The sequence below is a fragment of the Adiantum capillus-veneris genome, chromosome 1, assembly GCF_014529385.1.
Source record: "Adiantum capillus-veneris isolate H3 chromosome 1, ASM1452938v2, whole genome shotgun sequence".
NCBI classification, from domain to species: domain Eukaryota; kingdom Viridiplantae; phylum Streptophyta; class Polypodiopsida; order Polypodiales; family Pteridaceae; genus Adiantum; species Adiantum capillus-veneris.
The window spans coordinates 79,365,955-79,379,600 of record NC_140931.1 but is presented as its reverse complement, the minus strand read 5'-3'; the positions used below and the strand labels follow the sequence as shown (position 1 = coordinate 79,379,600).

The window sequence follows — 13,646 nt, the reverse complement described above, 5'->3', positions numbered from 1 at the left end:
AATCTGTCTTCAAATTGAACCTTCTAGGAATATGCCAGCTTTGGAAATGTGTATGTAATCTCCACTACAAAAATAGGTCGGAAAGTAGCACAAGCTGGAGCAGTTGTCTTGTTCAAATGCTTGATCGTGTGCACAACAAGGACGAGAGAGGATGGGGAGAAGGAATGCATCTTTTTTTTCTTTTTACTTTTTTTCTTTTTTCTGTTTTTCTTTTTTTTCTTTTTACTGTTGTTGGCCGTCGTCCATCTAGATCTATGTCCCAATTTGAATCACTCCATCCTAAAATAATGATGTGGAAGTTTGTACCTCCAGTCGCATAGAAAAAGCCTAACGAATTTGGCTACTTTAAATACCGCAAAGTCTGAAGAAATGTCAAAGTCGACGATGTGGAAGCGTAGAGACCAATGAGAGAGAGAGAGAGAGAGAGAGAGAGAGAGAGAGAGAGAGAGAGAGAGAGAGAGAGAGAGAGAGAGAGAGAGAGAGAGAGAGAGAGAGAGAGAGAGAGAGAGAGAGAGAGAGAGAGAGTGTTGTTATGGATCGATGCATACTGGACAATATCTTCACCTTTTATGAGGGAGTAGAGTGGGCCAGATCATCTTCGGAACCTCTCGCTTTTTTCATCCTTGACTTCGAGAAAGCATACGATCGTGTTGAGTGGGAGTTTCTCGAAGGATCATTGGCTAGGATGGGTTTCCCTTCAAGATGGATCTCGGGCATTTCCGCTCTCTTCAGAATTGCCAGCAGTGCTATTACTATTGGTGGTCGTGTCAGTCGCAGTTTTGAGCTCTCTCGATCTGGCCGTCAGGGATGCCCTTTAGCAGCATATCTGTATCTGTTTGTGGGTGAGACTATGTCAGACTTTCTTCGTGCTCAGAGTCATGCATTTCGTGGCTTGACCATGCCAGTACCTTCAGCTCCGGACCTTATCGATCAGGAGTTTGCTGATGACACTATGCTGATGTTGCGCTATGAGTTAGCAGCTCTTGATGCCATGCGGGGAGCCCTGGAGGTTTTTTGCATTGCCAGTGGTGCATGCATTAACTGGCATAAATCCTATGGGTTATTGGTTGGCAGTGATGACATACCTACATGGGGGGTAACTGATGGTTTCACATGGCTTCAGCCAGGTCAGACATGCAGATATCTGGGCTTCCAGGTTGGATTTGACGTTTCCTCACAGCAGCAGTTTGCACCTGTGCTACAGTCTATTCGCAGGAAGCTTTGTCATTGGTCTTCACGTCATCTGTCGTTGGCTGGCCGCGCATTGGTCGCCAACCAGGTCATTCTGGCTACAGTATGGTATACGGCCTCCTGTTGGATGCTACATTCTGGTGTGATAGCTCAGCTACGCAGACTCGTGCGGAACTTTTTATGGAGTGGCACAGATGGGACTACTGATACTCGTGCTGGAGTTCGCTGGTCCACGATTATTCGTCCTAGATCAGAGGGGGGCCTTGGCATTATTGATCCAGAATTACAGAGTCGCGCCCTTCTTACCAAGCTTATTGTTCGGGGTCTTTTTCCCGGCCAAGAACCTTGGAAGATGCTTCTTCAGGCCGCTCTTTCCACAGTGACTCCGCGCCTCGGAACTAGAGATGGCCATACTTGGCAAACAGGGTATCGTTTTCTCTTCACGGATGCCCCCTTGTGCACCAGCACTCTCTCACCCTTTATTCGTTCGCTCCTTCAGATTTGGGTATCCATGCGACGCGCTATCAAACGATCACCTCCCTCATGCCGTGAGGAGATTGAGCGCCAGCCTCTCATTTGGAATGATGCAGTTCTTGATTCTTCGGTTAATCCACCTCGTCAGCTTGGAGAGAGGACTCACATTGACTGGGCTGCTTGGGACACTGGACCTGCTGCCTCTATGCGGTTGTTTCATGAGACGCGTATGCTGGATGCAGATTTTGTGGCAGAACATTATGACATTGGTCGCGGGGTAACAGACAGACTGCTTGAGATTGGCTCCGCCATTCCTTCACACTGGGACGTAGTCATGCGCGGTACAGTTCAGATTCCTCCACATTGTGGCTGGGAAGGCCTCTTCTATCAGAGCACTCTCTTACTAGTTCGTTTCGACACTATGCTGTTCACAGTTGATACTGACTACTCTTCGGGGATGCATGCTAGACTGACTTATGCTACTACCTCTCCGCACCTTGTCTACCCCGATGCTCGTTGGGAGGCCATACGAGTACTTGGCTCCCGCGGGAAGCGTCGTGTTGACCCCCGTTTCGCATGATGCTGCACTTTGGAGGCTTTGGGTGTGGGAGGGTCGTGCCCTATCTCAGCTTTATTGGGACCCAGGAGAGTGGCATTGGCCTCACTCTAACCCTGCCGGCGCACATGTATCATTCTTTGAGTATACAGTCAGAATTGGAAGATTCGCATTGATGAGACAGCACCCAAAGCAGCCCACTCGTATGCATTTCTGGTTACATTCAGGTCTCTCACACGCCTATCTACGGCAATTTTGGTCAGCCATCTGGGATTTACATGTGGCTCGTCGTATTTCCTTTTTCCTTTGGATGATTGCACATGCAAGACTTCCAGTTGGGACTTGGTTAGCTTCTATGGGTCACGATCCGTTATGTACTCGATGTTCTTTGCGCCTACCTGAGTCACCTGCCATTGCCTTTGGTCATGCTCGTCTTCTCATGCAGTTTGGCTAGCAGTTGGTTTTTTACTTAGCAGAGCTGGAGTTCAGCATGGATTTCTCACTCGGGGATCTGTTTCCTGGTTGATGCCGATGCCTGGACCGCATCTTTTCTATGAGGGCTCAGACACAGATCCAGCTCTTATGCTTACCGCGACTGGTTACAGACGAGGGACTTTGGCTATGTTACCACAGATTGCTTGGCAAGGAGATCCTCAAACACGTGATGAAATCTTCTCAGTAATCACCAGCATTGCACTCTGGAATGTTTGGAGAGCTCGTTGTCTTCATATTCTCAGTGCGGCACCGCAGCTCCTTCAGGATACCCTCACTGTCATTTGGCTGGACATCATTCACACCCTCATCTGGCAGTGGGATTCTTCCTCAGGCACATCTAGAGCAGCCGAGGCTCGTCGATTTGATTTCCTTCGACGTTGGGCAAGATCTCCACTCTTCTTCACACTTACAGGTGGACAGATTACATGGCATTATGCGCCTCCTCAGTGGTTTCTCCTCCACTCATCACACAGACCACCATGAGATTGTACTAGTTGAGTTGTCACTATAGTGGCTCTCATCCTTACATTCAGCTTGTACACCCCACGTGACAGGCTATTTTGGCATCCGTTGGGGATTCTTTTGTACTCAGTAATATACAGCCCTGATTTTTCCAACAAAAGAGAGAGAGAGAGAGAGAGAGAGAGAGAGAGAGAGAGAGAGAGAGAGAGAGAGAGAGAGAGAGAGAGAGAGAGAGAGAGAGAGAGAGAGAGAGAGAGTCTCTTGGACCAATCAACCTTGGCAATGAATTACTGAATGTGTATACAATGGAGGCAAGGGGTTGCTTATATAGCAATCCCAGTAAATTGCCCTACCCAAGACTTCAACAAATAAGTAAAATAAATACCCAAAAGGCAAACTAAATAATAGGATCACATTGAGCAGTTCACTTGAGATGCCTAAACTTCTCTTTGCAGCTCATAGTGGACATCAATAGTGAGACCAAGTCGATGAAGAAGCTACCATGGACACCCCAACACCGGTTTTTATACAGGATACACCTCGATGTTGCTCTCTCAACTTTGTACCTGAAAGCAATGCCATCTTGAGGATAGGTTGCCTCTGTAGAAATTTTGAACTGTAGACCATACTACGTCCAATAATTCCCATTCGTGAACTACGAACACATCACGTCCAAAATATAAAACTCCAAGATTATGAAGTGTAGGAACACATCCTGTCCATGATCCGACCACAACAATGAATTGGCGCGCCTATCCATAGTGTTTTAGACGTATGATTGGTTCCCTGCTAGATGCATGTGCATTGAACTCTTACCTACGGGTCCAAACACTAATAACTTGAACTCCAACACAAGGGTCCAAATTAATTTTAGGGAGCGTTGTTTGCCCCTCTCTGCCACTCACAAGCCTCTCTCTGGCTGAAAATCTGAAGTCGAGGCCATTGTGGCCACCGCCACGAGTGCCATGCCGATCTCTGTTGTCAAATCTTTATTTACCGTAATCTGTGTCTAGCTTGCCTTTATCCTTGTCTTTTGTGAGTTCCTGCTTTTGCCTTTGGCTTCAAACTCCCGAGTCAAACAGAGCGTCGTCACATTTATAACAACTCTGGTCGTACCTCATGGGTACCAAGGCAGCTAATTGAGTACTGGTATTGCCATCCTTCTCCAACCGACCTTTGCCGCTGTGCTTTAGCAAACTTCTCCATTTGCTTTTGACTTCACAAACTTGAGCCAAACAATTTGTCGGGTTCGTTGAGAATTGTGCCAGTGCACAGGCCGCTAAATGGATGGTTGACGGTCCGTTATTCATAGCCACCTTGCTTTTGGTCTTGTCGTTGCGGGCGCTCGAGCCTCAAGCAAGGGGGGGCCATGTTGCAATTGCAAAACTTGGTATTTTGTACCTTCTCGCACTCCAATAGGCCACAAAAAATCTCCTTGCCGCTTCAAATTCCAAGCTGCAAGAACTCAAGCTGATAGCGATCCACTCCTCTGCACTAATCCCAAGCTGGAAATAACTCCCAAGCCGCACAAACCAAGCCACAAGTTGTCCAAGCCACTCGGCAGCGTAAGGTTCGCCCAAAGGAATTTCTTTCCGAACCAAGAAACTCCAAGCCTCTCTGCAGCATGCGTTTCAAAACGCTGCATGGGGAGGGGGACATGGCGTCGTCGACAGGGCACTAAGGAGCGGGCCGCTGGCATCTCAAAACGCTACACCAACGTAGTGGAGAGGTTGACACCACATAAGCAGAAGGCAAGGACCCGAACTTCGGCAACACGGACTGTCACGTGACAAGCTACTTCATGACAAGGGTTCAGTTCAGTCGAGTCAGTCTGACTTAGGAAGTGTTCTCGCACTTTTGCGAGTCTGTTCGCAGATTGGCATGCCGAGGCACTTAGAGTAGATGCATATCCTCTGCTTGCACACAACATGATCATCAGCATTACCATCAGAATCCATCAGGAGCAATTTTCAGTGCATAGAACCTATTTTACCTATTTTAGGCATTTTTCACTTATATTTTCTAAGTGACTTTTGTAGGGAACTGGGTAGGGCAAATGAGCCAAGGCAGTATGAAAGAAAACTAAGCGCTATGCTTATCTGGCAGAAGAGTAGGAAGTGCACAGGCAAGTGATTTGCAGCAGGCATCTCCCTCTCTCTCTCTCAAGCAAGAACCTTGAAGGCTTGGCGTTTTTCCAATAGTAAGCCCAGCGTTTTTTCAGTAATAAAGCCAGCGTTTTCAGCATTAATTACCTGGCGTTTTCAGCTGCTATCCAGAGCGATTTTTCAGCCTGCATCAACAGAGTTTTTCAGCAGCCTGTAGCAGCGTTTTCATAGGCAGCAGATCAGCATTTCCATAGGCAGCAGATCAGCGTTTTCATAGGCAGCAGATCAGCGTTTCCATAGGCAGCAGTCAGCATTTTTGGACAGCAGCAGTTCAGCGTTTTTATAGCAGCAAATTCAGCAGATAAGGAACAGCCCAGACGATGGCATTTCCAGCCGTCGCCGTCGCCATTCTCGTCGTTGCCGTCGTCTTCAAATTTTGATCTACATTGCATCACAGCCTCACAACTTGCATCAGCGTCTTGTACCAGATTTGTGCAATCAATAGCATAGACCTATCTCGCCATCGAGAGAGGGGCCCTTGGAGGAGGGTTTGACAGCTTGTATGGTGTCGTATTCTTCTCTCTCTTATCTCTTAGTCTCAGCACCTTCATTCACAGTGTTTATCCACTTTGTTTGTGATCACTTGCACTCTCTCATTAAAGGATGAAAGGCTCTCCCTTCCCTAAGTAAAAGGAACCTTGAGCATAGTTCGGAGCACTCGTCTGGAGCAAAGTTCAACATTCACTTCCGTTGCTCCTTACATTGGTATCAGAGCTTTGGCAGTGTTCTGTATCATTCAAGGAAAGAACCACAAGAACCACATAATTTTCTTTGCTTGTTGTGATCACACATAACCCAAGTCTACTTGGGCAAGTCGATTCCTAATCGTGTTTTCGAAGAGTGATAGGAAACCCAAGAAAGAAGGGCTTGTCCAGCCTCCCCTTGCTCTCTTCTCACTCATTGCGAGCGGACCGTGCACTTAGCGGCCGACCAATCAACGTGAGGTGGGAAAAAGCAACCTTGGTGTGAGCGCAAGTTCGCCAAGGGTGCGCCCGCATGGAAGAGTATCGCTTGGGTGAAGAGAAGATCCTTCTCTAACACGGATTACAAGCTCAAGAACCTCAAGAACCCAAGAGCCAAGACCCACAAGAACCCAAGTTCTTCGTGAACGTAAGAACCGACACCTTCAGTATATGGTCATCACTCGAAGTGGAATGGATACTTCGCATGGAGGTGATGGGCATGAAAGTAGCGAAGAAAAATCTCACCACCAAGGAGGTTTTTTTGACCCTCCTCCTTTCCCATCTATGCCACGGATTGTACCAAATCCTATGGAGGCTTTGGTCAAGTCAATGATGGACATGATGACACAACAACAAGAAGCGCAGTGCGTTACCTTGGAGCGTGAGCGTCAAGAAAGACAGACATCCTCAGAGGAACGGATGATTCGCGAGCGTGAACAAGCGCGCTTGGCGGACAAGGAACAAAAGGAAAGAGAAGCAGAAAGAAAGGTAGCTTTGGAGCGTGAGCTCGATGAAGCGCGCTTGGCGGCCGAAGAAGGACGAGTGGCCTTTGAGGTGGAGCGTGAGGTGCAGAGAGACCTACGCATGCAAGAGTTGGTCCGAGAGGTTCTCAGCTCGAAACCCGCATCGGCCAAAGATGTTGGTGGGTCTTCAAGTGGCGCAAGCCGAGATTCGGACTCTAACAACCGAGTCATAGAGAAGTTGACTTTCTTTAAGTATGATGGTAAGATGGATGCTACTGTTATTTATTCTTGGTTGCATCAATTTAATGCTTATTTTGCAACAACTAAGAAGACAAGCAATAGCAAGGTTTTGACGACAGCCATGTACCTTGCCGGTGATGCCATTAATTGGTACCACGCATGGCAAGACACACAGTTGGCCGCGCACCTAGAGAAAGCCGATGAAGACTTTCCTTCAATTGCGCCGACTTCCGAGACAAGCTCAAGGCGCGGTTTATACCACCACAGTACATAGCGCGGTGGAAAGAGGATTGGCGCAATCTCAAGCCGTGTTTTGCAGCTTGGCACCCAATCACGCAAATCGGATGATGAGCGCAAAGAGGCTTCTCTTCTTTGGTTGGATGAATATATCAAGTTTGATGTAGAAGTCTTCCACCCCTCGGATCTCAACAAGGCAGTAGCAATTGCTCTCTCCCAAGAGATGAAGCACAATGAGAGTAAGCCTAAAAAGAACAAGTCGTCTCAAAGTACCTCCCAGACTTCTCAGAACCCTCAGAATGGTAAGAATGGTAACTCTTCTAGCCAATCTTTCTCTAATTCTTCGGAAAAGAACTCTAACAATGAATCTAAGGATAAAGCTAAAGCACCTGCAAAACCTAAGCTAACCCCGGATGAAAAAGCCGCACAAGGAATTGTAGGATGATACATAACGGCTGAAGAACAAGTGATTTATGCTAAGGAAGGTAGATGTTATCAATGTCACGTCAAGGGTCACATTAAGAAGGCTTGTCTAAGACAGCCCCACCTAAAGAACCTAAGGCACCCACAACAACCACAAGCACTTTAATGAACCAAGCTGAATCTTCTCATGTCTCTGACACACACATTGATGAATTTCTCATGAAGTGTTATGGTTATGTAAAGGGTCAGCGTTTTATCATAATGTTTGATCCAGTCAGTATGCATGATGTGATTAGTGCCTCTCTTGTTGAGAGAGCCTGCCTGGAGGTTAGTCAAAAATCTCCTCTCGAGGTATCTGGCTTCGCTCTCTCATCACGAAAGAGTGCCTTGATGTGTTGTTTACGGTTGGAAATTTCTCGTGTCTCCTCTTTCAGGATGTGATATGCTTTTGGGCATTAGATGGTTTCGTGAGCATAATCCTCTCATTGATTGGGAGACCAACACCCTCACATTAAATGCCAAGACCGACTCTCGCATGATTCGTGCTGAGGAGGGTCTGTATTCTTTGTCTCTCATTTCTCATGTGCAAGTAAAGCGTGAATTACGACGAGGAGCACAAGCGGCATACATCTATGTTGCTTCAGTTTCCTAGAGCATTCAGGCTCCAGACAGGTATTTAGATTTGTTTACCAAGTTTCAACATCTCTTTTTGCAGGATGATCTTCCACCCCGTCTCCCACCCGAGCTGCCGAAGGATCATCGCATCAAGCATATGCAGGGGGCACAGCTTGTCAGTGAGGCTCCTTACCGTTTGAACAAGACACATGAGGAAGAGTTAGAGCGGCAACTCACGGAGTTGGTGGCTAGAGGATTCATACGTCCTAGTGTAAGTCCTTTTGTTGCTCCTATTTTGTTTGTTCGAAAGAAAGATGGTTCGTCTTGTTTGTGTGTTGATTACAGGGCATTGCAGAAGATGACCGTCAAGAATAAGTTTCCGATGTCTCGCATTGAGTATATCCTTGATAGGCTCAATGGGGCAAAGGTTTTCAGTAAGGTCGATCTCAAGGGTAGATACCATCAGGTACGGATATTCAAAGGCGACATCTTCAATACAGCTTTTCGCTCAGAGCGAGGGCAATGGGAGTATGTGGTTATGCCTTTTGGATTGACAGGTGTCATGGATACATTTAATCGTCTCATGGTAGGCCGTTTGGGCAATATGGTTGGTGTATGTGTGTTCATCTTTCTGGATGATAATCTCATTTTTTTTCATCGTGGGAACAACATGAAAAGGATGTCAAAAGGGTACTAACCCGTTTGGATGAGTGTCAGTTGTACATTGCAGCTAAGAAATCTGAGTTTTTCTCATTGAAGTTACTTATCTGGGTTATGTTATTTCTGCAGAAGGCGTCAAGCTAGACCCTGCGAAAGTGGAACATGTACGTAATTGGGATCTGCTCAAAACTGCATATGATGTCCGTTCTTTTCTTGGGTTATGTCAAGCATATAGTTCGCACATAGAGAATTTTGCACGCATTGTCGCACCTATGACTGATGTTTTGAAAGGGGTAAAGACTTGTCAACAGCGCGTAGACTTGCCCGAAGTAGCCATTGAGGCTTTCGCAGCTCTGAAGGTTGCAGTGACAGAAGCACTGTGTCTTATCCTTGCCTCTTGGGATGACCCTGACCCCTTTGAGGTATGGTCGAATGCGAGCAATGTCGCCAGCAGCGCTGTGCTTCAACAGCATAGTCGTCCTGTAGCTTTCCTTAGCCAGAAGCTCAATAGTGCAGAAAAGAACTATTCAGTTTATAATAAAGAACTTTTGTCTGTCATTCACTCTCTTAAGCATTGGAAGCGTTTTCTTTATGGTAGAGAGTTCACAGTTCGCACAGATTACCAAGTCCTCAAGTGGCTCCAGTCTATGTCTAGTGCACATTGGAGTGATCGCCAAGCACGGTCGTCATAATTTTTTGAGCATTTTGGAGGTTTGATTGAGTATGTGCTTGGAAAAGCTGACCCTGTTGTTGCAGATGCATTGAGTCGCAAAGGACAACTTTTTGGCTCTTGAGTCAAGATTCACAGTTTTTATACAGGGGGGGTGTCTTTCGACAACATGAAGAACCAATATGCGGATTCCGAGTTTGGTAAGCAGTGGTTGCAGGCTCTTGCTTCCCAAGGGCCAAGCAACTATCTCATTTGTGACAGTTCATTGTATTTTCGTCAACGTCTATGTGTGTTACCCTCTCTCAGACCAACCATATTGCATGATGCACATGATTCTCTCACCGGTGGCACAGGAGATTGAACACGACTTTGGAAAAAATAGAAAGATTCTTTTATTGGCCTAAAATGCGGAAAGATGTGTTTCGTTATGTCACACAGTGCACTATATGTCAAAAGGTTAAAGCTCCTCGGGGTAAGCAGCAACTATTCCCGATGGACCTTTTCAAGATATTTCCATGGATATTGTGACTAACCTTCCACCTAGTTTGTATTCAAGAAACACTCAATATTTGACAATTGTTGATCGTTTCAACAAGTTTTGCATGCTGATTCTTTATAAGGCCACAGTCACTGCACAAGATGTAGCACGGTTGTTCATAAAGCATTGGTAGCCTCTCTGTGGTTTGCCAAAATCGATTGTTTCAAATAGGGATATTAAGTTCACGTTTAATTTTTGGCGTGCGCTCTTCGAAAATCTTGGCACTAAGTTGAATTTTTCATCGGCTTTTCATCCACAGTCAGATGGTTAGACAGAGATTTACAATCAGTTGGCTTTTGATGTTTTAAAGTCATATGTGCATGATCAGCAGTCTCATTGGGAGCTCTATCTCCCATCGATACATGCTTTTTTGAATGACTCTTTTTCCTCTGCCATTGGTCGAACTTCGTATGAGGCAGCTTTTGGCCGTCCGTTTCAGTGACTTTTGACTCGCTCGGTCAGTCAAATGTTTGATGTCAATGCTGAAAGTTAGTCATTGGATGAGATTTCTGAGAGTGTAAAGCTTCTGCTAAGCAAGGCTCTTGAATCTCATTCACGGCAGGCTAATAAGCATCGTCAAGATGTTTCGATTAAGGAAGGGGATTGGGTGTATTTAAGAATCATGAAGCAATGTCTAGCAAGTTGGAAAGAGGTGTGCAAAGTTGTCTTTTCGAATGTATGGTCCATGTCCTGTCATCAAAAAGATAATGAGGTTTTAAGGAAATTACAATTGCTTAACTCATGGTCAATGCACAATGTTTCCATGTTTCTTGGTTGAAAGTGTTTTAAGGAACACCTCCAAAGGACATTTCGGAAGAAGAAGAACTGGAGATCATCGATGAAGCTGAAGTCATGGAGCCGGAGCAAGTGTTGTTGCATCGCTTTCGACATGGTTCGAAGAAGCAAGTGAGAATACTTTTTGAAGTTCAAGGATCGAGAAACCCACGAAGCAGTGTGGGACGACGAAGAGTTTTTCCAAGCTTACCCAGAGGTGTTGGCAGACTACAAGGAAGCCATGCAACTTGGTACCAATACTTCACTTTAAAAAGGAGAGGATGTCACGTGACACATCTAACCCTATGTGTACGTGGACAAGCTACTTCATGACAAGGGTTTAGTTCAGTCCAATCGATCTAGCTTAGGAAGTGTTCATGAGTCTGTTCGCAAATCGTGTAGATGCATATCCTCTGGTAGCACACAACATAATCATCAACATCACCATGGGAATCAATCAAGAGCAATTTCCAGTACACAGAAACTATTTTCCCTATTTTAGGTATTTTTCACTTACTATTTTTTAAGTGACTTTTGTTGGGAACTGGGTAGGGCAAATGAGCCAAGGGAGTATAAAAGAAAACCTAGCGCCAGGCTTATCTGGCAGAAGAGCAGGAAGTGCACAGGCAAGTGATTTGCAAGAAGCATCTCCCTCTCTCTCTCTCAAGCAAGAACCTTGAAGACCTGGCGTTTTTCCAACAGTAAGCCCAACGTTTTTTCATCAATAAAGCCAGCGTTTTTAGCATTGATTACCTAGCGTTTTCAATTGCTATCCACAACGATTTTTCAGCCTGCATCAACAACGTTTTTCAGCAGCCTGTAGCAGCGTTTTCATAGGCAGCAGATCAGCATTTCCATAGGCAGCAGATCAGCGTTTTCATAGGCAGTAGATCAACGTTTCCATAGCCAGTAGTCAGTGTTAGTCTAGCTTAGGAAGTGTTCTGGCACTTTTGTGAGTCCTCTGGTTGCACACAACATGATTATTAGCATTACCATCAGTATCCATCAGGAGCAATTTCCAGTGCACAGAACCTATTTTCCCTATTTTAGGCATTTTTCACTTATTATTTTTTGAGTGACTTTTGTTGGGAACTGGGTAGGGCAAATGAGCCAAGGCAGTATAAAAGAAAAGCTAGCGCTAGGCTTATCTGGCAGAAGAGCAGGACGTGCACAGGTAAGTGATTTGCAGCAGGCATCTCCCTCTCTCTCTCAAGCAAGAACCTTGAAGGCTTGGCGTTTTTCCAACAATAAGCCCAACATTTTTCCAGCAATAAAGCCAGCTTTTTTCAGCATTGATTATTACCTGGCGTTTTCAGCTGCTATCCACATCAATTTTTCAGCCTGCATCAACAGCGTTTTCAGCAGCCTGTAGCAGTATTTTCATAGGCAGCAGATCAGCATTTGCATAGGCAGCAGATCAGCGTTTTCATAGGCAGCAGTCAACGTTTCCATAGGCAGCAGATCAGCGTTTCCATAGTCAACAATCAGCGTCTTTGGACATGAGCAGTTCAGCGTTTTTATAGCAGCAAATTCAGCAGATAAGGAACAGCCCAGAAGAAAGCATTTCCGCCGTCGTCGTCGCCATTCTCGTCATCGCCGTCGTCTTCAAATTTAGATCTACATTGCATTAGAGCCTCACAACTTGCATCAGCGTCTTGTACCAGATTTGTGATCACTTGCACTCTCTCATTAAAGGATTGAATGCTCTCTCTTCCCTAAGTAAAAGGAACCTTGAGCACAGTTTGGAGCACTAATCTTGAGCAAAGTTTGACATTCACTTCCACTGCACCTTACACGGATAGTGTTCTAAAACGCTTGTCGTAGGGGGGTGGGTGGCGGCATGGAACGTCGGCAGAGGTGCTAGCTTCTTCGGCTAGCAAAAAACGCCAGCGTTTTGATATGTAGCTACAACGGCGGGGGGGGGGGGGGGGGTGGGGGGGTGGGGTGGGGTGGTGCCGGCAACGACAAGGGAAGTGACCGCTTCTTCTTCTCCTCTTTTGGGTTGCTCCTCCAATCCAAGGGCTTCAAGTGCTAAGCTCCATCAAGAAGCTCTAATACCATGTCAAAGTCGACGATGTGGAAGCGTAGAGACCAAGGGGAGAGAGAGAGAGAGAGAGAGAGAGAGAGAGAGAGAGAGAGAGAGAGAGAGAGAGAGAGAGAGAGAGAGAGAGAGAGAGAGAGAGAGAGAGTCTTCTGAACCAATCAACCTTTGTGATGAATAATTGAATGTGTATACAATGGAGGCAAGGGGTTGCTTATATAGCAATACCAGTGGGCAGTTCACTTGAGATGCCTAAACTTTAACAAGAACTTGCTCCATATGTGACTTGGCGAGTCTCTGCATGAATGAATTGAGAAGCCTCATAGGGAAAGTGACATCAAATTGGGTATTGAGTACCCAAAAAAGAGAACCAACCAGCTTATAATACTTTGTAGCATGTGCTACATCTAAGGGTTATATTATAACAACTAGTGGTTGGGATCCATAGGAGATATAAGATAGGTTTGGATTGAGTCATATCAAATGCTTCTAGTTGTTGTTGATTGAGAGAGATGCCCTCCTGTTTGCAATATGTCCAATCCAAGAAAGTAGTGAAGTAAGTTGAGATCTGTCATCTCATACTCCTTAGCCTAGATATTCATAGTACTACGAATGTGCTCAATGTGGCTACCTATAATCACAAGATTGCCCACATATAGGATAATAAGAGTCACCAATC

At 45.7% G+C, this 13,646-nt stretch overlaps 1 protein-coding gene across 3 annotated transcripts in view; it reads left to right on the top strand.

Annotated features, from left to right (window-relative positions):
• Positions 1–13,646, top strand: part of LOC147465031 (uncharacterized) — a 54,077-nt gene that overhangs the window by 20,927 nt on the left and 19,504 nt on the right. The window contains exon 1 of one of the 3 annotated variants that reach the window (XM_086517582.1): positions 9,074–9,108. The exons of 1 other annotated variant lie outside the window; for it this stretch is intronic. Coding sequence is in view for 1 of the 2 variants with exons in the window: in XM_086517575.1 (XP_086373701.1) it covers positions 9,797–9,814 (18 nt within the window). In the remaining variant the exon portion in view is untranslated. Of the gene's footprint in view, positions 1–9,073; positions 9,109–9,667; positions 9,815–13,646 lie in introns of those variants that run through there. One more of the 3 variants, XM_086517575.1, reaches the window with a different exon arrangement.